Source organism: Dioscorea cayenensis, chromosome 7, assembly GCF_009730915.1.
Source record: "Dioscorea cayenensis subsp. rotundata cultivar TDr96_F1 chromosome 7, TDr96_F1_v2_PseudoChromosome.rev07_lg8_w22 25.fasta, whole genome shotgun sequence".
NCBI classification, from domain to species: domain Eukaryota; kingdom Viridiplantae; phylum Streptophyta; class Magnoliopsida; order Dioscoreales; family Dioscoreaceae; genus Dioscorea; species Dioscorea cayenensis.
This window is the reverse complement of record NC_052477.1, coordinates 29,852,541-29,878,770: the sequence shown is the minus strand read 5'-3', so window position 1 is coordinate 29,878,770 and position 26,230 is coordinate 29,852,541. Positions and strand designations below refer to the sequence as shown.

General features: G+C 34.8%; 2 protein-coding genes across 2 annotated transcripts; one reads left to right on the top strand and one right to left on the bottom strand.

The window, feature by feature from the left end:
- The first annotated feature begins 708 nt into the window (after positions 1-708).
- LOC120265557 (anaphase-promoting complex subunit 1) lies at positions 709-26,230 on the top strand. The gene is given in 38 exon segments (XM_039273496.1): positions 709-1,019; positions 3,847-3,910; positions 4,131-4,215; positions 4,493-4,764; positions 5,024-5,129; positions 5,203-5,342; positions 6,939-7,126; positions 7,203-7,272; positions 7,493-7,663; positions 7,946-8,101; positions 8,103-8,437; positions 8,826-9,285; positions 9,683-10,021; positions 10,577-10,660; positions 11,592-11,744; positions 12,355-12,453; positions 12,542-12,682; positions 13,991-14,071; positions 14,174-14,245; positions 15,266-15,337; positions 16,536-16,629; positions 16,728-16,810; positions 16,954-17,010; positions 17,096-17,173; positions 17,324-17,445; positions 17,539-17,699; positions 18,191-18,267; positions 18,357-18,470; positions 18,825-18,926; positions 19,153-19,293; positions 19,815-19,988; positions 20,248-20,311; positions 20,403-20,530; positions 20,610-20,767; positions 21,133-21,211; positions 21,301-21,399; positions 21,935-22,524; positions 26,015-26,230. Coding segments are annotated over 37 exon segments (5,466 nt in total). The 5' UTR covers positions 709-783; the 3' UTR covers positions 22,346-22,524; positions 26,015-26,230.
- Positions 23,350-25,774, bottom strand: LOC120265558 (protein ESKIMO 1). The gene is made up of 5 exons (XM_039273497.1): positions 24,938-25,774; positions 24,692-24,863; positions 24,398-24,597; positions 24,127-24,285; positions 23,350-23,873 (listed from the first exon to the last, which is right to left on the bottom strand). The coding sequence occupies exons 1-5, from the start codon at positions 25,492-25,494 to the stop codon at positions 23,555-23,557; spliced, it is 1,407 nt and encodes a 468-aa protein (XP_039129431.1). The 5' UTR covers positions 25,495-25,774; the 3' UTR covers positions 23,350-23,554.

The following is a 26,230-nucleotide window of genomic DNA, read 5'->3' as shown; positions in this document are numbered from 1 at the left end:
GAATAATCTTCTAAATGCTAATAAAAAACAAGATAGTTATCTACAAAGCATCCAAGTCAACAATAATAACACACACTAAAATAACTAGAGAACTGAATTAGACATGCACAAAGGTATAATTATAAATTAGCATGATATATTTTTTCAATTTGAAGATGAAGATTTTGTAATACTAATACATCACTAGAAATTATCCATTTAATATGAGCTTTAAAACTTTTCATGCAAAATGTCTGAAAATATACATCATTAATATTCTTATTTTAATATTTTTTTTGGACATTTCTATGTATATTCATATTTTTAAAATATATATATTGAGATATTTTAAGCAAGCGTATATTTGGAAACCCAAGTACCCAGCAGCTACATCTACATGGGCCTCCCAACAGCTACATATATATATATATATATATATATATATATATATATATGTCTGAAAATATACATCATTAATATTTTTATTTTGTTTGAACATTTCTATGTATATTCATATTTTAAAAAAAATATATATATATATATATATAGAGATATTTTAAGCAAGCTTATATTTAGAAACTCAAGCACCTAACAGCTACATGGGCCTCCCAACGACTATATGGGCCTTCCAAGTTCCAACGGCGCCGCTATGGGCTCTCCGACTTAGCTCTATCTATATATATATATGTGTCACTCTCACTAGGGTTCTTATTTCAATTAAAAAAAAAAACCTCATTTCCACTGCGCGGGAGAAACCCTGAACCTCACCCGTCTCCTCCATCACCGATCTCCTCCGCCTTCTCAATGTCGGTGGGAGTCCGGCACCTCTCCGTCCTCGGAGAGTTCAAGCCCTTTGGGTTGAAGGCAGAGGAGCAGGATGGCGAGCCTGTTGATGCCTTGCCGGACAAGTACGACTACTTCCTCTTCGACCCCGCTGTGGCTCGTGAACGCGATGAGCTTTTCTCTCCTTCTCATGAATTTTCCACTCCTGATCCCCCATCTACTTCCGGCGACCACGAGATCTTCATCCGTGGTAACAGGTATTATCTCCTACACTGTGTTTTTCTTTCTTGTTTTTGGGTTACTTTCTGAATTTACGTGTTCCAATGCACTATTGGATTTGCGGTTCTTGATCCTTGACTCAATTAATGCAGGAGTTTAGTAGGTCTGAGGCCCTTTCTATATAAGTTATTTGATTTGAGGAGAAAGGGGAAAAAGTTTAACGATAAGAATTAGTGAACAAAAGAAAATTTTTGTTTCTTTCCCTTCTTGGTATTCTTTTGTTTGATTTTCTTGATCCATGAATTGGTGGTTATTCATTCTTGACTTCAGTAATGCAGGAATATAGAGGGTCTCAGGGTCTTGTATATAGTTTATTACGAAAGGGTTCGGCTTAGGGTTTATTTGAATTGGTGGGAAATGGGAAAAGAATCTGACCATAAGATTAGTAAATAAAAGAAAATTCATTCCTTTGAAACTTTTGTTTTTTTTTCTTTTCATCATCTTCTTGACTTTCTCTTCTTCTGTTTTCCTTATTCGTGAATTCATGGATCTTGATTCCTGTCTCAGCTAATGCAGGAGTTTAGAAGGTCTCAGGGATTTCTATTTAGGGTAAAGGGGTTCAGTTTATGGTTCATTTGAATTGATGGGGAAAAGGGGGAAGAATCAACCAATAAGGAATTAGTAAATAAAAAAAATCATTTCTTAAAATCATTGTTTTTTTTTCCTTCGTCATTGTCTTGACATTCTTTCATTCTATTTTCCTGATTCCAAGGATACCTTTGGAAGTATGCTATATTTCTTCATCTTCTTCTTCAACGTTCGAATTTATGATGACAAATGCTGCAATAAGGGTAGCTTAAGTTAGCTAGAGGCCTAAAGCGAAATTTTAGAATAAACCATCTAATTTATTTAATAAAAATTAAATTTTATTTTAATAAATACATGTTTGTTTCTCTTTCTCCATGTTACTAAACTCGTGATAAGGAGATTTATTTAAAATTTATGAGCAAAACTCAAAATTAAAAAAATGTAACAATATAAAGAGGTACAAAAACTCTTATTTATAATTACAGGAAATGAATAATATATTAATTTTGAAGAAATAAATGCATGAGAAAAGTCAATAGGATCAAAATATAATTTTGAAAAATTAGTTAGAGAAGATAGGAGCATTAAAATAAAAATATTTAATATTTTACTATGTTATTTTAAATTTTAAAAGTGAGCTAAGATTATATAATATTAAAAAAATTCTAAAAAGACCTTGAAAAATATTGGAGCCTAATGCTATGTTTGGATTGAGGGCCGGCGAGGGAAAGTAAAGTAAAGCGAGGGTTTTGGAGTGGCCCTTATCTCATTTGGATAGGTATTTTTAATTTCTTTAAGGGAAAGGACTGGTTAACTCCGGCCCTCCAAAACCCCATTCCCCACGTCGATTTGGGAACATTGTGCCACTTCATAAGTTTCTTTTTTACTCAATCTAATTTTATTTTAATCAAGCATTCACATGAAACTTATCATAGACTCTTGTTTTTATGTTTTTTTTTATTTGCTTATTTGTTTGTTTATGTTGTATTTTTTATTTGTCAATTCATCCTTAGAAGAATTTATCCCAACAGAATTTTTTGATATCCAAATTTTATTCAAAGTACAAATAAAATTACAACTTTCTTTGAGTGAGAAAAAAAACTAATAATTATATAATTCAACATAATTATTAGGATATAAATTAAAATATTAAAATAGATTTACTAATAATATGATAAATTGATCTTGTGATGATCCAATAGAGCTGTAGAAGAAATTGATCTTTAAATAATGTATGATATACTTCCAAAGAAAAACATAAATGGTGAAGAGGCAAAATTAAAGTATAAAAATCAAAATTAAAATAATAATGATAGTTATAATAATTATAATATTTATTAAAAAACTATGCTTAAAGTGTGAATTTATTTGAGATATTTATAATGCATGTGTTTAAATAGAAATAAGTAATTTTTTATTTAATAATAAGGGTATAATTGATAAATCTTCCTTTCCCTTCTGTAACCAAACAAGGTTTATCAAAAAACTCTCATTTCTTTTCCCTTCATAAAATGTCTATCCAAACAAAGATTGAACCCGTCTTTTCTTTTCCCTTACTTTCCCTTCCCTCCTCTTCCTTCCCCTTACTTTCTCTTCGACTTTTGAATCCAAACACTATGTAAAGCAATTACTTCATTGGCATTACCCTTGAGCCGGCCCTGGGTGCAATGTATTCACGCTGAAGATTCATATACAGAAAAACTGTTATTTTTATAGTTTATATTTTCTATCTTTGGGAATATTACCATCACATAAAAGTGGAGGTTTGGTCTAATAAGCTTTCATTTATTTCTTTATTTTATTTTATTTTTGTGAGAAAGGACTTGTTTTGAGGCATAGTGAAGCTGACTGTTGACACTATTTGCAAGACTATCTACATCTGCCAATGTGGAAGATCATTTAGTGCTTTTTTTGTTTTTTGTTTTTTGGTGACTCGATATAAGTGATGAACAGACATGCCATAAACAGACATGCCAGGATTAATGTATCGTGATGAATTATGCCTTGAAAGCGATCATATTAGGATTTTGACTATTATATTCACAATGAATTGTGCAAATGTTGAATGTTCTTTAACTAGAATAGGCCACATAATTTTTTCTTGCAAATTATGTAACTAGTTCATGCTAGTTACTTTTTTTTTTCTTATTGTGCTGTCTCCCCATGCAATCTTCCTATGAGCAGCTTATTGGTGAGTCTCTTATGTTGTGTCCCTTCGACTTATCAAGTATCAGCCCATTATCATTTACTCTCTAATATCTTGACCATTGCTAATAGGATAATATGGAGCATGGGTTCACAAGTTCATAAAAGATACACAGCCTCAAATTCGATTATCATGGTATTCTTCTTCTATTCCTATTACAATAAATAAAAAGTTCTTTGTTTTTCTTTCTGATTCTCCATAATTCTTGTGTTTCTGAAGCAGCTGATCCACGTAGATCCTTTTATTTATTTGGAAACTTCAAGTGTGGTTTTCCCCATTTCTTTATCAATGGCTTTCATTGTTTTTCCTTTTCTTCTTTCTGTAATATGCTGACTACTGCATTTTATGTTGCTAGGCATGCTGGTGTCGTATGGATGCTATATCAGATGCTCTTCTTTGTGTTTTACAAGTTGACAGCATATCAATATATTATTCTTCTGGTAAATAAGAAAGATTTTTTCAGTAAACTATATACATATTTATATAGATATGTATATATTTATATTTTTATAACTGATTATTTTGATAAACACTCTTATCTTTGTGAAACTTCTTTGGGCTGCTTTGAACATCCATGCAATGAAGATTTCCATACAAGATTACTTACACAACTTATTTGTTGTTGCTGCTCATGAAAAACAAAGGAACTTGCTTTGTATTTATGTATATTGGAGAGCTTGTGGTTCGTGGCACATAAGTCTCACTGTTTAATGGCAGGTGAGGTGGTTTGTATACCTCTTCCATATGGCATTGCATCCATTTGGCCCCTTCCGTTTGGTTTACTTTTGCAAAAGTCAATGGATGGGAGCCGCCCAATCTCATCTTCAAGCTCACTGCTAAATGCAAGGGATTTATCCCGTTTTAGTAAAGAATATGGTTTGAATTACTATAATTCTCATCAACTGAATTCTTTGGAGACTATTGCAAAGGAAGCTGGGGCTATTACATCATCACACTTGATCCTGAAGCACCCTTTGGAAGAACCTCAGGTTTGTGAATTTTCCATTCCCTGTCACCCTATTTAATCTTTTATTCCTAGAATTTTGGGCTACCTGCTTTTCATTTGTTTGTGCATGCGGTGGCCTACACCAGTTGTCATCATTTTCAGCACATATTGTTCGATTTTGGTGCTCAATTATCGTTTCCACTTTTGGAATATTGTTTTCGATAGCCATGATGAGACTTGGTTAACCTGTCATATATTGCTTTTTGTTTAACATGATATGTAGGTTGTCTTTGTTGTTTCAGGCGACATATATTGAAGAAAGAGGTAAATGGAGCACCATGAAAGATTTTGACGAGAGAATTATTTGGACTAGTGATATCATGCCGTTGATGGCTTCATACCATAAAGGTTTTGAAATTTTTGTGTTTGTGTATTCTCTTTATGTACTTGTGTAGCTTCTAAAAGGGTATAATTTTTGCAGGCAAGTTACAGCATTCTTTTTGGGTGGCAGAAACCACACCCCACCCCAAAGCAGTCCACGCTAGTTCTGAGATATGTACACGGCAAATCTCTTTTCGGAGGATATGGCAAGGAAAATGCTCCCAATCTCCTGCTAGTAAGGTTGTTTTTTTACTTGATAAAACTGTTTGCTCTTGATTGGTGCACTGATTTGGAATTATGTTGGTTTTATTCTTCTAATCAGTTAGATGATGTTTCAAGGAACATACATAATGCTTGGTGAGGTTAGTGAGAGTTGTAATTGTTGCTTAACACTGCTTTGGTTTCTTATGCTTTTATACCTTTGTTTCTTTGCTTAGTATGCCGAGAAATATAATACTTGTCCTGATTCTCGTGGATACTTGAGTTTTTTGTGTGTGTGTGTGTCTAATGTTATTACTATGTCCATATCAAAGATGGAAATTTTTATACTACTGTTTCATCTACTTATTTCTCTACTCTTTCATTTAGAAAGTTATAGTCTTCCTTTGTTTGCTTTTTGATATTTAGATTAGTAAAAGCTGAGCAAAGTATATGTGATTATTGTCTTGGTGGGTAAATGTGTTTACATTTTAAAGTAGAAAAGTTATATGCTGTTGGCACTTCATCTACTAATCATCCGGTCTAATTTTTTTTTAATTTGTTAGTATAGTGGAATTCTGTGACAGACAGTGACTGTTTTTCATACTTAGCAACCATGGTCATTTTATTTTTTTGGGAAACCAGTTTTATTGAGATGAAGCTGCCTCTTTGTTTTCTTCTACCCATATGAATTAGTTTGACCAATTAAAATTCATCTTTTTAAGATTATGATTCTTTATTTTGTTGGAATTGTTTCAAATATTGTGACTATTGTTCCATTCTGCTTCTTCTCTTGCTTGCAAATACTCTAGCAGTATGGCATGATAGAGTTCATGAGAAAGCTACTGTGTAAGTTTTATATATACAAATGAACGTCTCATGCCTTTATTCCCAAGGCGGAATCTTAATCTCAAAGCCATTTCAAATTTCAATACCTGCAGCTTTGGTTGTGTTGACCAAATAATGCCTTGGGTTAATGTGTCATATCACATAGGTGTTACTCTTTAAAAAGATCATCATTCATTAATATGTTTTAGTTATGATGTTATGGAGTCTAGTCATAGTACCTCACCTGATTAACTATCTGTAGTGTACTATTCCAGAAACAGAAACCCCAAGTTTTCATTGCTAGTCAATTATTCTTGGAACCAATGTTTGGCAGGTGGTAGGTTTCCCTATGATGATTTGTATTTTTCTTAATGGTTGTGGAAATTTGGTGCTCGAGCAATTCCTAGAAATTAGTGTCATTTTGGATTACTTTTTCTCAAAGGATCTAAAGGCTTTTCTAATTTCTATTTGGTTATCCTGGTTTTCTATTGTTTCTCTATTTCTTTGCTCATTTGCTTGGGGAGATAATTTTGGAGAGACTTGGATTATGTAGTTTTGTTAGAAAAGATATGAAAAAGGAAAATATTTTGGAAGCATAAGTTAGTTCTAAATCATGTTAGTGCTTTATTAGTCAAGGGTGTGGTGTACTGCTTGTGGGAGCTGTGTCTTAAATCCATGTGTTATTGCTGCATTTGTTTAGCTCGTCTTAAATATATTACTTGTTTGAGTTCTGATATGACTTGTTTTCAATGGCATTTGTCCTCTTAGACAACCTTTGCATTTTTGGGACTCATATTAGAATATGGTCAGGTGTTTTTAGCTACTGATACTGATGGTGTGGCCATTCTCTGTCTTCTACTTCAAGAGCAAAAGCTAATGCTTGCAGTAAGACTTCAGATCGATGAGGGAAATGATGACTTTCTGATTGATATTAGACCTCATTTGAGCTGGAGTATCCCTGCTGTTGATGCTGAGCCAGTTATTGTTACACGCCCAAGGTTGTAAATTTTATTTAAGTTTTGAAAACTCATCTGACCATTTACATGAGTACCAACTTTATTGATTTTCATGCAGATATAATTCTGGCCTCCTACCTTTCACTGACATAATCGTATTGACTTCAGACAACTGCCTTTTCCTTTATGTAAGTGTTAGTTTCTGTTATTTGATATGATTTGTGAATTTGCATCCACATAGAGGGTATATGTTGTTTTTTAGTTTGGTGCATTTGATAATTGTCCTCTTTTCCTATTTGTGTATTTTCATAAGTGCCTTCTTCTCTTCTCTTCTTTCTAACGAGTATGTGACTTTTTGGCTATGGCTTATGTGTTGAAATTTAATGGTTATATTTTATACAACTGCAGTCAGGTAAAGAGTGCCTTTGCAAATATTTGTTGCCAACTACAGTGGGAAATTACGTGGTTTCACCTAACAAGCAATGCTATGAAAGGGATGATCAACTCTATAACTTGAAGATTGTGGGTTTGGGGGATGCTGTGGAAGGACGGATAAACATCAATCTCAGTAATGGGCAGGTTTTTTCCGTTTTAAAGATGCGTTTATTAGTCGAAATATGAGTTTTATGACATTATGTTGTGTGTTTCAATACAAGCTGTCATCTAGTTTTTCACGGCCTTAATTCGTATTAATTTCTCCTTTTATCCCTTTTTTTTGGTGAACTGGGTCCTGATAGGTTTCTAATTTATATTATTTATTGCATCATGGCTCATTAACTTGATTTGCCTTTTTTGATGCGATCTTTACTAAGTTCATCTCTAATCAGGCTGTTTGTTATTGAGATTTACAATGTTCTGCAGGTATTTCGGTGTGCATTGCGCAGATTCCCATCCTCCTCTCTAGCAAGTGACTGTATTGCTGCTATGGCAGGAATGCATCCTTCATTTTATAATCATTTTATTCTTCTTCTATGGGGTGATAATGATTCGTCTTACTTGTCTAGTTCTAGCACCCTTCGTTGATTCAGAATGGGATTCTTTTACTAGTTCAGTGATGAAAATTTGTAAAAGATATTTCTCTAGTTCTACAACAAGTGCTACTACTACATCAGATACTGCATGGTCGCATCTAATTCACAGCAAGTTTCACAAGGATTACTGTAAACGAACGTCTATATCTGGCATTTCTTCTGTTGCCATGCCATTCCCTGGTGGTTCTGATTATTTTTCTGCTAACAACATCGGGAAAGAACAAAATCGAGATTCATTGTTTTATGCTAAGCTCATAAGAGAAACATTGGATTCCTTACATGCCCTCTATGAGAACTTGAAGCTTGTTAGTCTACGTAAACGGTAAGACCTGATTCCTTTTTCTCTCCTCGTATATGCTTCTGTTGTAAGCTTGATTTTAATTTTTTTAAGTTTCTTCTGTTCAGTGATCTACAAAAATGGTAAAAACTAAGGAGCAAATTTTCTATACCTGGTCTTTTCAAAGTCTTTCTTTCTAGTTAATACATTTCCTACAGTGTTTTGGTATACTACTGTAATGCTATATACAATTGCAGCTGTTCCGCACAATAATTCAATTATATGGGGTGAGTTTTTCCAGATATATTTGGACAGTTGAATTAATTGCCGGTGTGTCTTTGACTTTTTAGCATCCATTTGTTCTTTTTAGCCTTTATGCCAACTCTCAGATTAATTCTACATTGAGGGGTGACTCTAATCTGTTCTTTTTCAGGGATGTGGGACTTCTGGCTGTTTTATTATGTAACATTGCTGCAGCTTTGGGTGAGGCATCCTTTGCTGACTACTACATTCGCGATTTCCCTTGTATCTTAGGGGAAATTGGTTCATACTCTTGTACTGTTTCTCCAAAATCACCTCCAAACCTATTCCGATGGCTTGAAAGTTGTCTTAAACATGGTTGCCATTCAGTTGATACTAGTGATATTCCACCTCTAGTGTTCAGTGATAAAATATGTGCTGTAGGTTGGGCTAGAAAAATTATTTGTTTTTACAGCTTGCTCTTAGGAGCAGAAAGAGTTGGGCGGAAGCTATCTACGGGAGTATACTGTGATCTTGCTAAGGGATCAATTAGGACAAAAGAGGAAGTCACCGTTTTAGCTATGGTAGCAGAAAAATTTGGACGCCAACAACTGGACATACTTCCAGTTGGTGTGTCCCTTCCACTACGTCATGTGAGTCTTTCTCTTTTCAAATTTAGTCTAAATAATGTCTTATTCTGGCTGTGGAAATCATTGGTTCATTTTTGGTTTTACTTGTAGCCTTTTATTCTCATCCCATTTTTTTTTATTATTATTTTTTTAATACTTGCATAGCCCTTTTTAGTTTGTTGGACATGTGTCCTCTAAAGCACTTAATTAATTGCATGGGTTGCATGGCTAAAAATGCATTGTACCTGTAACTCTGCAAATTTCCTGGTCATGTTAAAATTGATTCATATTTGGTTCTGTTAGTGATGATAGGAGCTTCAGATTTGATTTAAGTATTAGATGTCCGCAAGGACTTGTATTCAATATCTCTGTTTTGTATGACTTATGAGTTTGTGATTTCATTTTATTGTGCTATTTATAGGCGTTGGACAAGTGCAGAGAATCCCCTCCACCTGATTGGCCTGCAGCTGCTTATGTTCTGATTGGCCGTGAAGACTTGGCCATGTCTCGTTTTTCATCTTCAGGGCAAGCCAAAAGGGATGAATCCAATAATAGTGCAGACTTCATATCTAACTCTGTGCCATACATGCTTCATCTACGGCCAGTGACTCTTCCTTCATCAATTTCTGATGTCTTGAAGTTAAATACTGTAAATTTTGAGGATACAGATACCCTTGATAAGTCTATAGAAGATGGCATGGAGCACATTTTCAACTCTAGCACACAATTGCGCTATGGCCGGGATATGCGGTTGAATGAGGTCTCGTTTTCCTTTTAGAATATTCTTCAATTTCCTATTGTTTGACTTGGATCTAGTAAATATGATTTCAAATGCTATATTTTTTACTTGCATCTGTACTTACAACTGCCTAATGTGATCCTATTTTGTATGTTATACCATTCACCACTGGAGTTCCTCAAATTTTTTTTTCTAGGCTTCTTTTAGATATCATCATGTATTTCATTATTTAGAAAACAACTTTTCATGTTACTTATTGTCTATTAGGTCGAACATTTTGATATATATTTATTTTTTGGTCGTAGATTTGTACTGGACAACAACACTATGCTCGAAAAGGACAGGGCATAACAACGTTTAAGAAAATTTTATTTTGTTTGAATAGTGCCTTTTCAGTTACTAAGGCCCTTCAGTCTTCTTATGTTTGTAAATGGCCCATTGTGATTATAAATCGCTGATCTTACTTTGTAACGTGAAATGTTGCAGGGAGCAATACAATTTGTAGCAAAGAATATTACAAATTCTACAAATTATATTGATTCTTGCTATGGGCTCATATTTTCTACCATGCCATAGGTTAGACGCCTTCTATGCTCTGCGAGGCCTGTGGCCATTCAAACAGCTGTTAGTCCCAGTGCCTCTGATCAGGATTTCCAACAGGTATGCTTCAATCCTTTTAGTTTTTATTCAAAATGGTCTTCTCAAGTAAAACATGCTTGATATATATATATATATATATTTATATCTTATGTAACATAGTTTATCTTTTGTACTAAAAAAAAATGATGAAAGATGTCTTTAATCCTATTCCGTCTGGAATTAAAGGAATCTACCTCCCTCATATCCTTAAAGATTTTGTGGATTTAAAACTCACGTGGATCTTCCCCTCCCAACATTTAATATCCCCCTCCAATGCCTCCTTGTCCACAAACTGCAAGGCTACTTTTCATTTCACCTGGGGGTCTTGAAGCTGTATTATTCTTCACAAGAAATTAAACTAGATGATTTTTTATGCTCACTATAGTTCTTGATTCAATTGAGAGCATGGAAGAAAGTAAAGTCGAGATCCAAAGCATATGAGCATAAGCAAGATCTCTAGGAATTTTTTTTTTCATTTGTATTTTCTTTTTGGTTATATTTGCTTCTCTTTGGAGCTTTTCCAATGATTACAATTTTCCTTGGTTTATTCCATTTCCATTTTCCCGGTTTAATATTTTTGCTTTGTGCTGTCCAAGATGCTACTTGTGTGTTGTTCTATTTTAACTACTTTTTGTATTACTTCAACAATGACATGCATGTGAATGCCACTAGGAAATTAGTGTATTAGTACGGTTGTTAATGTTGCCATCCATTTTCTCCTTCCACCTAGTTGATCTCTAGGTTTTCCTTTATGTTTCTGTCATTTCATGGACAGGTTTCAATGTTTGCTTAAACAAACATCTCCATTTTATTTTACTGGATGTAAACATTGCCATCCATTTTAGCCATGTTTTTTTTTTTTTTATGTTTGATGGATATCTGTCTTGCATGAATGTTTCTACTGGTGATGTTCTGATCATTCAAAGTCCTCTTTCTCCTTTCATTGCTTCAGCACCAACTATGGAATCTTGCACAGAGGACTACTTCCCTTCCTTTTGGACGGGGAGCTTTTACCTTAGCTACCACTTACACCCTTTTAACGGAAACACTTTCATTCCCAAAGCTTTCTTTGGCAGGCCGACTGCCTGCACAACAAAATGCAACTGTAAGTAATGACTTATTTTTTATTTTTTCTAGATCATGTTCAGTAATCTTCTCTATGATGTTTGATATGGTTGGGTAATGTTGAACTTCTCTTGCCTTGTGTACTTGTTTAGAATAAGCATGCTAGTGATCTTGTTTTGGTTCATTTTTTACTTGGTGAATTCATTTTTTAGTTTCAATGACTTACAACATTAATGCAATTATATATTGTTGTCTGTAAAGAAGTTTGTTTTAATTAAAAGCAATGTTGAAGACGCTATCAGAAACTTGAAGTTTTAGCCCTTAACCTGATTACTGATCAGCCATGAAATTTTGTAGATGAATTTCATCACACCTTTTGTTAACATGTACTCTAGTGCTTTAACGTTCACCAACATTCTTTCATCTGCCATGTTATTTAATTATAAAGCATCACCTACCTCAATTGTAACATTGAGAATTCTTCCTATTCACTTGATTGAATTTTGTGGGTTAGTGTAGACCCAAATGTAAGAAACATTTCACATGTTTACGGGCATGCTTTCATTTGTTATATTATCTGATTATAAAGTATTCTCTACTTTATCCTTGACCTTAAAAAGGTCTTTCTTTCACTTGATCTAATTTTATAGGTTAGTCTAGATCCAAACGTAAGAAACATACCAGAACTTAGATCTTGGCCGGAATTCCATAATGGTGTTGCAGCTGGACTGAGATTGGCACCCTTCCAGGTTAGCCCCATTTTTCTGAATTTATGCATGAGCTGAAAGCTTTGGTCTTTGTCTGCACAGTTTTTAACACTGTTCATTTCTTAAGCAGGGTAAGATGTCTAGAACTTGGATACAATACAATAAACCTGAGGAACCAAATGTTACCCATGCAGGGTTGCTACTGGCATTGGGTTTGCATGAACATTTACGTGTTCTGTTAATCACTGATGTGTATAAATACCTTGCTCAGGTATGCCCATTCACCGTTGTTTGTTGTGTAGATGGTCTTTATCTTGTTAGCCTCGTAGAATCCTTCAAGATATATATTTGGATGTAAGTCCCTTTTATTATGAATTATCTGATCTGCTTATTTTGGATGGCTGAAACAGTTTATAACCTCATCATTAGATGCTCTTAAGACTGTTCACAGGTTGAATTGGTTTGGTTTTTGAAAGCATTCTGAAATGAACTAGTTGGTGCGTTTTTCAAAATTCAATTTTCTCTAATCCAATGACCGGATCAGAATGTTTGTCTGCAATGTGTTAGCATTTGGCTTTCTGCATTTTTTAGATCAATTAACTGCATATACACTGGTTTGCCTTTCAAGGTGATAAAGTTTGTAGGGATCCAGTGAGATGAGAGTTGGAGAGTCCAATTTTCTCTATCCCAACAACTAACCTAATTAAAAAGGTCAATGTGCGACGTGTTAACATTTGAGTTTCTATATTTTTAAGTCAACTAACTAGTTCACGGTTCCCACTTTGGATGGCCTGATTGTAAATCTCTATATGATGTTGAAGAAAGCTATATCATACACTACTTACTATGTTTTGTTATGTCTTCCTTGTCAGTGTATAATTGGTTTGTTATTCAGAACAATATGGTTATTAGCTTGACCCTTTTTGTGTATTTTCTTGTGATACATTAACGTGGGTTTTCATCATCCCTTTCTTGTCATCTTTTTTCTGTTTCTTCTGCGTTTGACTTATTTTTTTTAGTCCTTTTTTCATCAGAAACTTATTTGTTGGTGTGTTTTTAATATGCTCTATCAATGCATTTGTTTGTTATGGGCTGGTGTGTATTTCCTTGTCATGAATTAGCATGGGTTTTTATAATTCATTTCTTCTCGTTCCTTTCTTTTTCTTCAGCATTTAACCTCCCAGTTCTGCTTCCTTTTTTCATCAGGAAACTTATTTGTTGGCATGTGTTTAACAGTTTTTATTGGTGCATCTGTTTAGTGTGGGACCGGTATATATTTGGTTGTCATGCATTAGCATGGGTTTTAATAGTTCATTTGTTCTCATCTCCTTTCCTTTTCTTCAGCATTTTCACCTCTCAGTTCTGCTTCCCTTTGTCATCAGGATACTTATTAGCTCTTGTGTATCTAATAGATTCTATGAATGCATTTTTTCACTATACATTTTAGTTGATGCTAATAAAATATTTTTATATTATTCTTGGTTTACCTGTAGCAGCAAGTGAAGTTTTAACTTTTTCTGAATGCATATGATTTTCCATAGAGTATTCATTTTAAATCATGAAAAGTTTGATGTTTCAGGAACATGACATCACTACCGTTGGGATATTGCTTGGAATGGCAGCATCCTATAGAGGGACAATGCACCCAGCTGTATCAAAGGCAATGCTCATATTTTATTTATTTTTTATTTTTCTTTTCATTTTGTGACATTCACGTTGGTTGCTTGCTCTTCTCGGTCAATATATTACTTATTTTACTCAGATGCTTTTCCTTCATATTCCTTCCCGACATCCATCATCGTTTATAGAGTTGGATCTGCCAACACTTTTGCAGGTACACTTTTTCTATTTGGATGATCTGTGATGATATCTTTTTCTATCTAGATTGCTTAGGCTACTTCGATTTATTTAGCCTATACCTTGCATGTAATGTCTTAAAGATTTTACTTTGTTTAACAGTTTTTCTTGTTTTAATTTGATCTTCTGTGCAGTAGTCTGCTCTGCTCTTAATGGTAGTGAATCATGGATTTACTTTGGTGTAAGATATTTTAAATAACTGAGCTGAAACTATGTAGGGTGTTTTTGGGCATCTAATGTTTTACTTAATTTTCTATTGGTTAAGTTGATTCATCTAGCCCACTGTAATGCAGGACACTGACATATGTGACTTTTGGATTTTTGTATGTAACAGTTCAAAAAAATGATGTGCAAAGTCAGAAATATTTTATGAATTATTTATTGGATGTATTATAGGTTTATTTACAAGTTGGTAGTTGAAGAAATGCGTTAACATAAATGGAGTGCAGCACTGCAATCCACATACAGATCAGATAGTAAGCTGAATGCTACTGATTAAAACATCACCATTTCTAGACATGGTTCTCTGCAGTTCACCATGCATTTTCCATTAAAATGCCAATCTTGTTGAAGGATACCCATATAGTTACCCTTATCCTGCTAAATATTCATTGAAATGACATCGCCTTTTTTAAGTTTTTTTATTATTATTGTTTTTTGTGTTGTTTTGGTGACTGTAGAGTATCGGCCTGAAAACTATATGCATTGTTGTGCCTGTTCCTCTCTTCTGTTAAATTTGTTATGCCTGGACTTCAGTTGTAACCATTAAATATCCTAATCAAATAAGAACAGTCACTCCAAATTTTATATTTTGTTGTTATTTGTTTAATTTCTAACTTCATACCATTGCTGCTGCTCATATTTTTCATAATTCTCCATTAAATCATATTTTACCTGATCTCTTAGTGAAGAATTATGAATGTGATCTGAATCATTTTTTTTTTCCAAAGAGACAAATTTATTAAATCTATGCTTACAATTTCAATTTGCTTTTCAGTCTGCAGCACTGATGGCTATTGGTTTTCTTTATGAGGGATCTGCACACCCATTAACCCTGAAGATTCTACTCGTAATAAATTTCATTCCAACTTGTTCCAGATATGTCATTTGTTTAATTAATGCATGACAAGTTTTGCATAATTTCTTTCATTTTAGCTGGATGATTCTCTTATTGATTATTATTTATTACAAAAGTGAACATAGTATTCAGAAAAGGTTGCATCCTTCTTGAGAAGGAGATTCTGAGAACTCCTTTAAATTTCATGGGTAAGTTTGTAGTTTGAGAAATCCGTCTGTGGAGTTTAAAATTAGGGAGACTCAATTTGTTTGTTATTTTAGATGCACCAGAGTGGCAACAGGCAAATATATAGGTTGGCATCCATAGAATTATAAACTTCGTTGTGTCCAATTGGCATGTTACTTTGTAAGGTTTTGTATGTGAAATACCATTTGTTGTATTGTTTGAAACGTTGGCTCTGGCTTCCGCTTTGACATTTCATGAGTTTACCAATCTTGATTTGACTTCCTCAAGATTGGACAGACTTCAAATTGGGTCTATACACAAAATATTTTTTCAATTAACTGGCTCAGTGGTTAGTTACAATCAGCAAAGTCGGATAGTTAGACTAAATATTTTAGATTGTGAAGGCCTACTAGTTTTCATTACTTGCATTTGTATTTTTGGCTAATAAGGTGTGAATTCTTATGTTGCAATACTAATGCTAAGCATTTTATGAGCTGTCTTTGAGAATATTGATTTGTTGCTAGTGTCTTAGCATAACTGTTTATCATCGAGTTATGTTCACCTATGGAGAAGTTTATAATGTACATGATAGTCTAAGATTTGTAAGCTAAATTTAACTGAGTGCTTCAATGGTAGCCACTTGATGTAAATAATCACACCAAAGTTCTACTCCTGTATGCCATGCACATCAGTTTGTGGCATTAAATACCAATTTATTTGAGCTGTTGCTTTTCCACCAACTGGTATTCAGATGCCAGACAGTTATATCTTGGATTGTTGAATACTATCCAAAACTGTTTAACATATAATACAATGACTAGAATTTTAGTGCCCATATTTACTAGTGCATATTGTGTTATATATATATGTATGTATCTTTTGTGCACACAGACATTTGTCTCAATATATAGTGATACCATCCAAATAAGCTTTGAGATTGTACTCATCATAACCTACTTACTGTTCCATGTTTATTTTTTGTCATATTTTGCCCAATACCACCTCTTAATGACTTAGCCTGCAGGGTGAGATAGGCAGAAGAAGCAGCGGTGATAATGTACTTGAAAGAGAAGGCTATGCTGTTGCTGCAGGATCAGCGTTGGGACTGGTAGCTTTAGGTATGCAACCCTTGCTATATTCATTTAATCTTTTGCTGAAGATGCGTGCCGACAATGCTGCACTAAAATTTATATTTGATATACATATATATTTAAAGGGCGGGGAAAGGATGCATTTGGTTTCATGGACACTTTTGTTGATCGACTTTTCCAGTACATTGGTGGGAAAGAAGTCTATCATGTATGTTTTGACAAGCTTTTACCTTCTCTGTTTGAAGAAGTTTTCCTTGTAATTTATGACTATAACTTGGCATGTTTGTCTGCACCCCATTATAATTTCTAATGTGCCCATATTGCCTCAAGAAACCTTTTGATGTTTTTCAGGATAGATATTTTGGTTCAGGGCAATCAGCAAGTGAACACAACCGAATTGCCGGGCAGGTTATTCAATACACTTGAAAATGTACATATGATATAATGTTGTTTATCTGCGACATATTTTAATCAGTCATACCATTTGAGTCAGATGATGGACAGTGCACAAATCAATGTTGATGTAACTGCACCTGGAGCTACAATGGCACTTGCTTTGATATTTTTGAAGGTCAATTTGCTTGATGAAGAAACTGATTCAATCATTAAATTTCCAAGCACTCTTCGTATTGCTTGATATATGCCTTATGAAGTTCTAGTATGAACATAACTTTGACTTTTGCATTGTTTTGTAGAGACTCAACTTTGTTTTAACTTGCAGACTGAATCAGAAGCGGTAGCTTCTAGGCTTTCTATCCCAATGACACACTTCGATTTGCAATATGTGAGGCCTGACTTCATCATGCTTCGCATAATTGCTAGAAACTTGATAATGTGGAGCAGGTGATTTATTCAGCGCTGTCTTTGGCATAGCCAATCTTTTGACGGTTGCATGAAATGGAATCTTATTAAACCTTTTTGTATCTGCATTTTTAGAATTTGCCCATCTGGAGATTGGATTGATTGTCAGATTCCTGAAATTGTGAAAGATGGGATTGCGAAATTGACTGATGATGCGAAGGACAGTGATGAAATTGATGTAGAAGCTCTTGTGCAGGCATATGTCAACATAGTTGCGGGTGCATGTATTGCTCTAGGTAAGGTGACTTTGTTTTTATTTGCTAATTTTATATTCTTTAAATGTGCATATTTATGTTGTAGTGGAATCATGTTTGTCATTGCGATGATAGTTAATGGTTGACTGACTCACCTGATGTCTTCATTATCTGATTTTATGTATGTTCTATTGCGTGAAGGAATTAACTTTATATTAGTCTACATTGCTTTGAAAGCATTATAAATCTTTTTGATTGAAATGCCGCGGATTTTCTTTGACCTACCTGGCATCATCTAATTTTAAGTGTGTAAAATTGTAGTTGTTTTCTTTTTCACCATGTAATTTTGGAAAATATTTAAATTTATTTTTTAAAAAAGCCGCTTTTCATTTGGAGTGAAAATTTTCTTTCATTTTTGTTTGATTTATTTGATATCTATTAATGCCACATTATTCTGCGTCTCTGACTTAGTTTGCCTCTTTATTCTAGTGAACTGTACAAAATGTCTTATATTGTTTTGCATCCGTCAACAGGTCTAAAATTTGCTGGCACTAAAAACAGTGATGCCCAAGAGCTACTTTACAGTTATGCAAGATATTTTCTTAATGAGGTCTGATCAGGTCTTTGAAGTTCATCAACTTTTATCTAGATACCTGCAAAGGTTTCTTTATTATTTATTTATATTTTTTTTATTTGTAGATAAAACATTTATCTTTGATAAGTGGGAGTGCCTTCCCAAAGGGAATATCAGCACATGTAGATCGTGGAACGTTGGAAATATGCCTTCACCTCATTGTTCTTTCTCTATCTGTGGTTAGTAAAATACTCATTCTCCCCATATCTAAGGTAGTTGCTATTTGCTGAACTTACAATTAACATAACTATAAAAGCCAAGCTTATTCCAATGTGTTAGCATGCGAAAGTTTAGGGATGGATAATTGGCTGTTGAACTGAAAGCCAAGCTTATTTCAAGTCCGCTGATTAATTATCTGTGATTAAGATTTCTGTATATGTTCAGGCCTGGTTTCCTGATTTTGTTGCATGCTTTAATATTTTCGATGATACTTCTTAATAACCTTTCATTGCAATGCTCTTTTCTGTTTTTGTAGGCTTTCCTTTTCCTTTTCCCTTTCCACATTTTGTGATTGAATGATTTTTTGAGGGCAGGTCATGGCAGGTTCCGGGCATTTACCAACTTTTCGTTTGTTGAGATACCTTCGTAGCCGTAATTCTGCTGAAGGGCATATCAATTTTGGTATCCAGATGACTGTAAGTTTCTCAGATTTCTTTCTTTCATGATTGTAATTGTGTTCAGGGTGTTCATTCTTAAATGTGTATTAGTTGTACCACTTTAGAGCTTCTATTTCCACATTATTTCATCCAAAAGCTGTTAGGATATGCCTTGATGACTTACAGACTTTCACAGCTATTGAGAATTGCAAAGTTCTGAGAAATTGTGGTCAATATTTTCTTTCACACTTATTTGCATTGGCAGGTAAGCTTGGCTATAGGATTCTTGTTTCTTGGAGGAGGAACACAAACATTTTCAACAGAAAACAGTGCTGTTGCTGCATTATTGATTACTCTTTACCCTCGTTTGCCCACTGGCCCAAATGACAATCGTTGTCACCTCCAGGTATGTTGTTGAATTCTCTAGCCATAAATTTGATGTGTTCTTCATCATTAATTATATCCAAACCATTTGCCACATGTTGGAAAAGTTTACTGTTCTCTATTGTTTTATGATGATCCTTTTCTAGAAACAAATCCCTGCACACTGTTGATGTAAAAGATTAAAACATTTATTAAAAATTATTATTAATTTCTACTCTTATTTGCATGTTGAATCGTAATTTTTTTTCTCCATAAAATAATGATATATTCTGCCATTGATTCTGTGTGTATTTGTGTGTGTTAAATGTGCATAAATGGGAAAATTTGTGTTCTACAAAGATCATAAAATACAAATAACTTCATCTGTCACAACTTGCCTAGGCCTTGAGGCATGACCAATGATCAAAGGGTTGTTTTGTGGTAGGTAAATATTTGATATAAAGTGTATATTACAAGCCATACTTGCGCTGTGCATGCACTCTTTTCCTTGATCCTTGTTAAATTGGTCATTAATTGCTGACTTTGGTTTTTGTTATTCTCTAGGCTTTTAGGCATCTTTATGTTATTGCTGCAGAATCACGGTGGGTACAAACAGTAGATGTTGATACTGGCCTTCCTGTTTACGCTCCTCTTGAAGTGACCATTACGGAAACTGATAATTATTCTGAGACAAGCTTCTGTGAAATCACTCCTTGCATTCTACCAGAACGCTCCATGGTATGTTTATGGATCTATCATATTAGAGTTGTATATTTGGCCTTGTTTTGTTGAAAATTCTGGTGTATTTGTGTTTCTCTAGTGAAAATTTTGATAGTTGGGATAGTAAGCTTTTAATGATGAGGATAGTGCTAATTGCAACATGTGCTTTTATAATATCATTTTAATGTTAGTGCTTGTAGTAGTATTTATAGTTGCAACACAGGCAGGTATTACATTTTGGAAGACACTGATTGTGAACCTATATATGATAATGCAGCTGAAGAATGTTCGAGTGTGTGGACCTAGATATTGGCCCCAAGTTATACATCTTGTGCCTGAAGGTATTTAGAATTTTATATATTAACTGTAACTTTTATAATGTTAAAGTCATTATTTATTTAGCACACATTTGTGGTGTTTGATTGTTCAAAGATAAGCCATGGTGGAGATCTGGTGACAAGACTGATCCTTTTAATGGTGGCGTCCTGTATATAAAGAGGAAGGTTGGGTCCTGTTCCTACATAGATGATCCAGTTGGATGCCAATCTTTGCTTTCGAGGGTAATGAACATAGTTCTTACAAGTTTCTTCCACCAAGGATCATGATGATAAGCTAAAAAAACATCATTTTTAATGACAGGTATCTGATACATCACACCTTAGTAGTTTTTTCACGAAAATTTGCAGCAACAATGAACCAGGTTCCTTCAAGGTTGATCACTTGGTCAGTACATTTTCTGCTGACCCTAGCTTAATTGCTTTTGCACAACTTTGCTCAGATTCCTCATGGAAGACCAAGTAAGAATCCTCTGTTTCTTCCTTTTGCATCAAAACCTTTTTGTTGCTTTAACTAATCCTTTTCCACGGCTTTGTTTTCTGGAATATCAGTGAGGCATTGCCTTCATTTGCATCATAAACTGGTTATTGGTTTGGTATGGGGATAAGGCCCATCTCCCAACCAAACGCCCAAGAATAATCCCACTGACATTATTTTAAAAGGATTAATTATTTAAATAAAATTTTTTAGTAATTATTTTTAAAATTTATTAATATTAATAGACGTCGATCATTAATTAGAAAATTAAAATTTTAATTATCTGTAAAGTAGTACTCTCTCAAAGTGCTGTATTATTTCAGTAATTCTTGTGCTTCTTGAACTGCAGTACTGATAGGGATTTTCAGGAGTTCTGCTCACAAGTATTGTTTGAGTGTGTGAGCAAGGACAGGCCAGCACTCCTTCAGGTAATTTAGGAGCCTGCTTGCATAAGTTCTTTGCTTTCCATTATGCACAAACTTGCCCTGAATAATTAACTCATATCCTGAGTATGCAGTTGTACCTCTCTTTCTACACAACAGTTGGATCAATGTGGGAGCAGGTGCTAAATGGTCATCTTGTCTTTCATGATTCACTATTTCTTTCGAGCTTAAAGGTAAGATAGGTGTAACTTCAGATCTCTTACCTTATGAATAATCATGCTTTAGAAAAGCCCAGCACAACATAGTGAACTATGTAGATTTCCTCGTTTTCCAAGTTCAAAAGTGAAGAGTCGGCAAGTGGGTTCATATCACAATTTTAAACTTGTGTTGGTTTCCTTCCTGATATTAAATACTGTCACTGTTGTTTGGTGTTTCACTCAATTTTTATTTTTTTAGTTAAAATAATTTATACATTAATACAAAACTTAACAATTAAAATAAAAATATAGAAGGAAAATTGCTTAAGTTTTGATCAACAAAGCTTTCAGTACAAGATTATGAAATGGTCTCATCCTGTTGAATGAAATTTCAAAATTGGTGTCCATTCAAGTCCTTTTGATGAAAGAGTATTCCTTTTATCCATCTGATAAATCTTTTTAGTAAATGTGTTTTGTATACAATTATGCTTTAGAGATAGTAAGGTAATTCTTCAAGAATGCTCATATATTTGCCACTGATGACTCGTTTCTGAATGCATCTGAAATGCAGCTTGCACTAGCCTACAATGATGCTCTAGTCTCTGGCCAGTTAACTAGCACAAGTGGAGGCATTGTTCAACCAACCTTTGTTGAGTCTATTAAGAAGCGCATAGAGGAAATCCTTACGTCTCCATACATGTTTAAAGACCACTTCCATAAGTATTTGAGTCTTGGTAAGTGGCCTGAAGAACAACATAGTGGGAGTAAGATGAATGCCATTTTACTTTCTTGGTATCTTTGCTGGTTTGGTGTACCACCACCCCATATTGTTAGATCGGCTCTGGTGAAAATCAGATCAAAGGTTCCATGTTCATCATCTCTGGCACCTTTTCTTCGCATGTTACTTCCGTCAACTCATACCAAAGCCATAACTGAAATTGATCAATGGCAAGGTTTGCTTGAAGGTGGAGTTTCAGGATGAGAGATCGCCATCAATGAGCAGCAGTTCACATTCAAATGAGTATTTACATATTTAAATATATGGATGGAAAACATCAAAATTTTGTTATCTAATGATGCTCAGAAAATTTTGTTTAAAGGTGGTTGCTTATAATGTGTGACTGCTCTTGGTGCGCTGGCTGTGGAGCCTACGTCTAAAAGGTATTACACTATTTTTCAATTTTTAATCTTATGCATAGCTTTTAATTGCTGTTTTCATATGACTTGAATATATTGCAGTTTGTTGATTATATAAACAAATGTAAATTAAGCAGTTGTCTTATTTTGTATAACTGCAATCTGTTTAGCATGGTGGTCATTGACTATTTAATTTTATATGACATTTCAATCACAATCAGATCAGTGCACTTCCAGAAAGCTATTATATAAACTGGTTGTTTGCTACTGCTAGTAGTGATCACTTGGTATTTGTCAAATTAGGTTTGGATTAAACTGACCATCTATTAGCCGCTTTTAGTCATAATTACATGATAATGCTCAAAATGAAATTAAATTCTAGTGTTCTACAACTACTATCATGTAGGGATGTATTTCTTAGTTATGCTTGTTTGGCATCAAATGATATCATTAATGGTTTATTTGCAATGCAAAATTTAATAAACTATTGCTTTCATTGTGTTTGAATTGTTTTATTGTTGTTGAACAACCACTCAATTATATAAAATATCGTTGAAACTTCCTCACAATATTGAATTCTGATTAGCTGCATCTTTCCGCATGTTAGGCAGGTTTTCATGCTTCTCCCTCATGTGATTCACAACTGCCTTCACAATCAGCGCACTTAGAGCGGTGATAACATATAAAATAGAAAATTCCATCCAATTTCCAATTAATTACCATGCCTTTAGTCTTAATATATTTTCCCTTGATTAGAATCTTGACTTATCTTATTCAATTCCTCTTTGTTTTTACCCCTCCATTGAATTTACAATTCACAAAGGCATGTTACAACATGGTGACAAAAACAATGAACCTTCTCTCCCCAAGTCAAGACCTAACCCCACCAACCAATGAAAAGAAACCAAAACTAGACTTCATTACAAGTAAAACAAAAATTAATCAAAGAAGAAAAAAAATAATTCAAGAGAGACATAGACAAGGAATGGCATGCCATGAGTATTGTTTGTGTCACGTGCGCCAAGGGCTAGAAACTATGCGTGTGTATATGAACTCATTCCATACATCTGGGAGACCCTGGGAGACACCAATGGATGCAATCAGCATAGACTTGTGGGTTTGCCTTCTGCTCTGGTGTCAACAGCTTTCCTTGTCGGATTGTGTGCACCGACGTGTGTGCATCTTTCCGTAGCTCTGATAATCCTGTTATGTTGAGGAAAGACACCGGTACTCGCTGCAACGAGCTCGTTGTTTTCACTGCCACATCGAACAATCTCCAGTCTGATCCTATGTTGAAGTAAATCTTCCATTCGATGATCGGATATGTCTCTTTGGCACATTTGATTCCGTCCGGGTTGTCCCAGTCTTTTGGCCTACACAGAATTCGTATTCGTATTCATATTTACTGTTATTGTCGGTTGAAAATGATCTCTATGAAATTACCAACTTGTTTAAAGGGGGGACACGGAGATCATCATAAAGATAGTGTGTTGGTATGTCATTGTTTTGACACTTTCCTAACTAAAATGCAATTATGGTTGTCTGTTCTATGCTAGTGCTCTCTCTGGACCCTCATTTGAATTATTCTTTAGTTGAATGGATGACAGTGATCCAACAAAAACTTACTTGAGGTGTAGGGGAGACATGCTGCTGAAGAACACCATAGTATGTTCTGGGTCTATGTTCTCATCCACCCATTTTGCCCATGTTTTGAGAACTTGATCATATGCAATTGCCCGATCGATCTCGTCGTACTCCTTCGACCCTTCTTCAAATGATCCCCGCCTATAAAAAAATCAACTAGTTCAATTAAGATAAAAAAAAAAAAATAGCAACAAATTGATGCTAATAATGCAGTGAATGGAAGATGACAGAAAACAAGTAGAAGAAAACTCACAAGACTTTCATGTCTGGTGTGTTCATCCACCAAATGTAAGTGTTAAAAATTAGGTAGTCCACTCCTTTCCAATTTTCCCCATGCTTCTCAATTGAGTTTGGCATGATTATCCTGTCAAGAATGCTATGCTTGTCTGGATCATCAGAGTTAGACTCAACCAAGAATGGTGCCCAATAAAACTCCACCGTAGCATCATATTCCTGTAACCAAAGTAATCAAAGTAATCAAAATCAAAATTACAACACTAAAATCTCAAATTAAGACATTTCCTCAACCGTTTTCCCAACTACCTACCTCTGCTGTAAAAACATTCAACGATCCATTCTTCACAAGCTTCTTCTTTCCTTCCGGTATCACAGACTGAACCAGGCACACCATTGATTCCCACTGGTTTCGGTTCAAGGAATCCCCGACAAACATCAGCCTTTTCCCTCGCAATCTCTCCAACAACAATCTCGCATCGAACCTTCAAATAAAATCAAATATTTGCTAAATTAATCAATGTGGGACTGTTAGTTTTGTTAGATATATATATCTTACTTGGGCAAATTGCAGTCTTTGGGCTGCCACCGCCATTTCTGATACGTATCGTCTTTCCGGCCATTGCGCATGCATGTAACCTGCTCGGTGAGGAACTCACACTCATGCTCTTTGTAAAGCGGGCGTGTCGAGTTATCGAGTATCCAAGCACCATCAAACAAGTCACAAGTCTCCGGCACATGCACCACCACCTTCTCCAGTGGCGCCACCTCCTCCTCCGGCAACTTGATTTCTTTCTGTTGTTCAAATTCCTTAGCCTTCTTCTTCTTCTTCTTCTTTGCTTTCTTCACCTTCTTTGGTATATCACTATCATCATGGTTATCACTTTCAGATGGTTCTAAATTGGTGGTGGTGGTGGTGGTGATGGTGGTTGGCCCTGGGGTGGTGATGGTGGTGGTGGTGGTGGAGGAGGTGAGGGTGTCTTGAGATTTGGTGGACTTTGAGGAGAAGGGGAATTCAGCAATGGATTTAACATCTTCATTGTACATGAACATGGCGAAAAAGGAAGACGGAGAAGACGACAATGAAGACCGAGAGGTTGCCACCTTTCCGGCCATTGGATCCTCCTTGTTTCATAGAGAATGTCTCCGAAGAGAGTAAGGAAGACTTTCGTCGGAAAAGATGCATGGAGAGATTGAATTGTGAAGAGAAGATGAGAATTGTTTGGAGATGAGAGAAGGTTGTGGTGGATATAAACTTAAGGTAAAGGTTTGGTGAAGAGAAGCTTTCTTGAGGTTTTGCTTCTCTTTGTTTTCTCTTTTGTTGGGGTGGTGAAACTTGGACTCAGCTTTGGTTTTCTCTTTCCTTTTTCTTTTCTATTTTTCTTTTTCATTGCTATGATGGGGTCATGCTTAAACTAAACCAAATACAACTAATGGTTTGTTCAAAAAGAGAGAGAGGGTCAATGAGTGCCATTAAAGTTTTCCAACCTCTCTCTTTCTCTATCTTTATTTGTGAAGGTTGGTTTCTTACTTGATTAATTAGTTGGTGGTTTGTGTATTTAGAATTTAGAATATTTAATATTAATAATGAGCCAAGGAACTTGGTTTGGTTAATCTAATGTTGGGTGGGGTGTAGCTTTCAGGATGATTGGAACTTGGAAGCCATGGAGCCTACTTCTGGTGTTTTGCATGGGGGACTAAATGCACTATGCCTTCATGTAATTATGCAGAAAAATTCAGGTGACTTTAGAACTGGTCCAGAGTATGTATTGGAGTCAATGTTTTAGATTCCTTGTTTTGTTTTCATTTGAGTAATCTAATAAAGGCTTTGTGTTTTTTTCTTAGTTGCTTA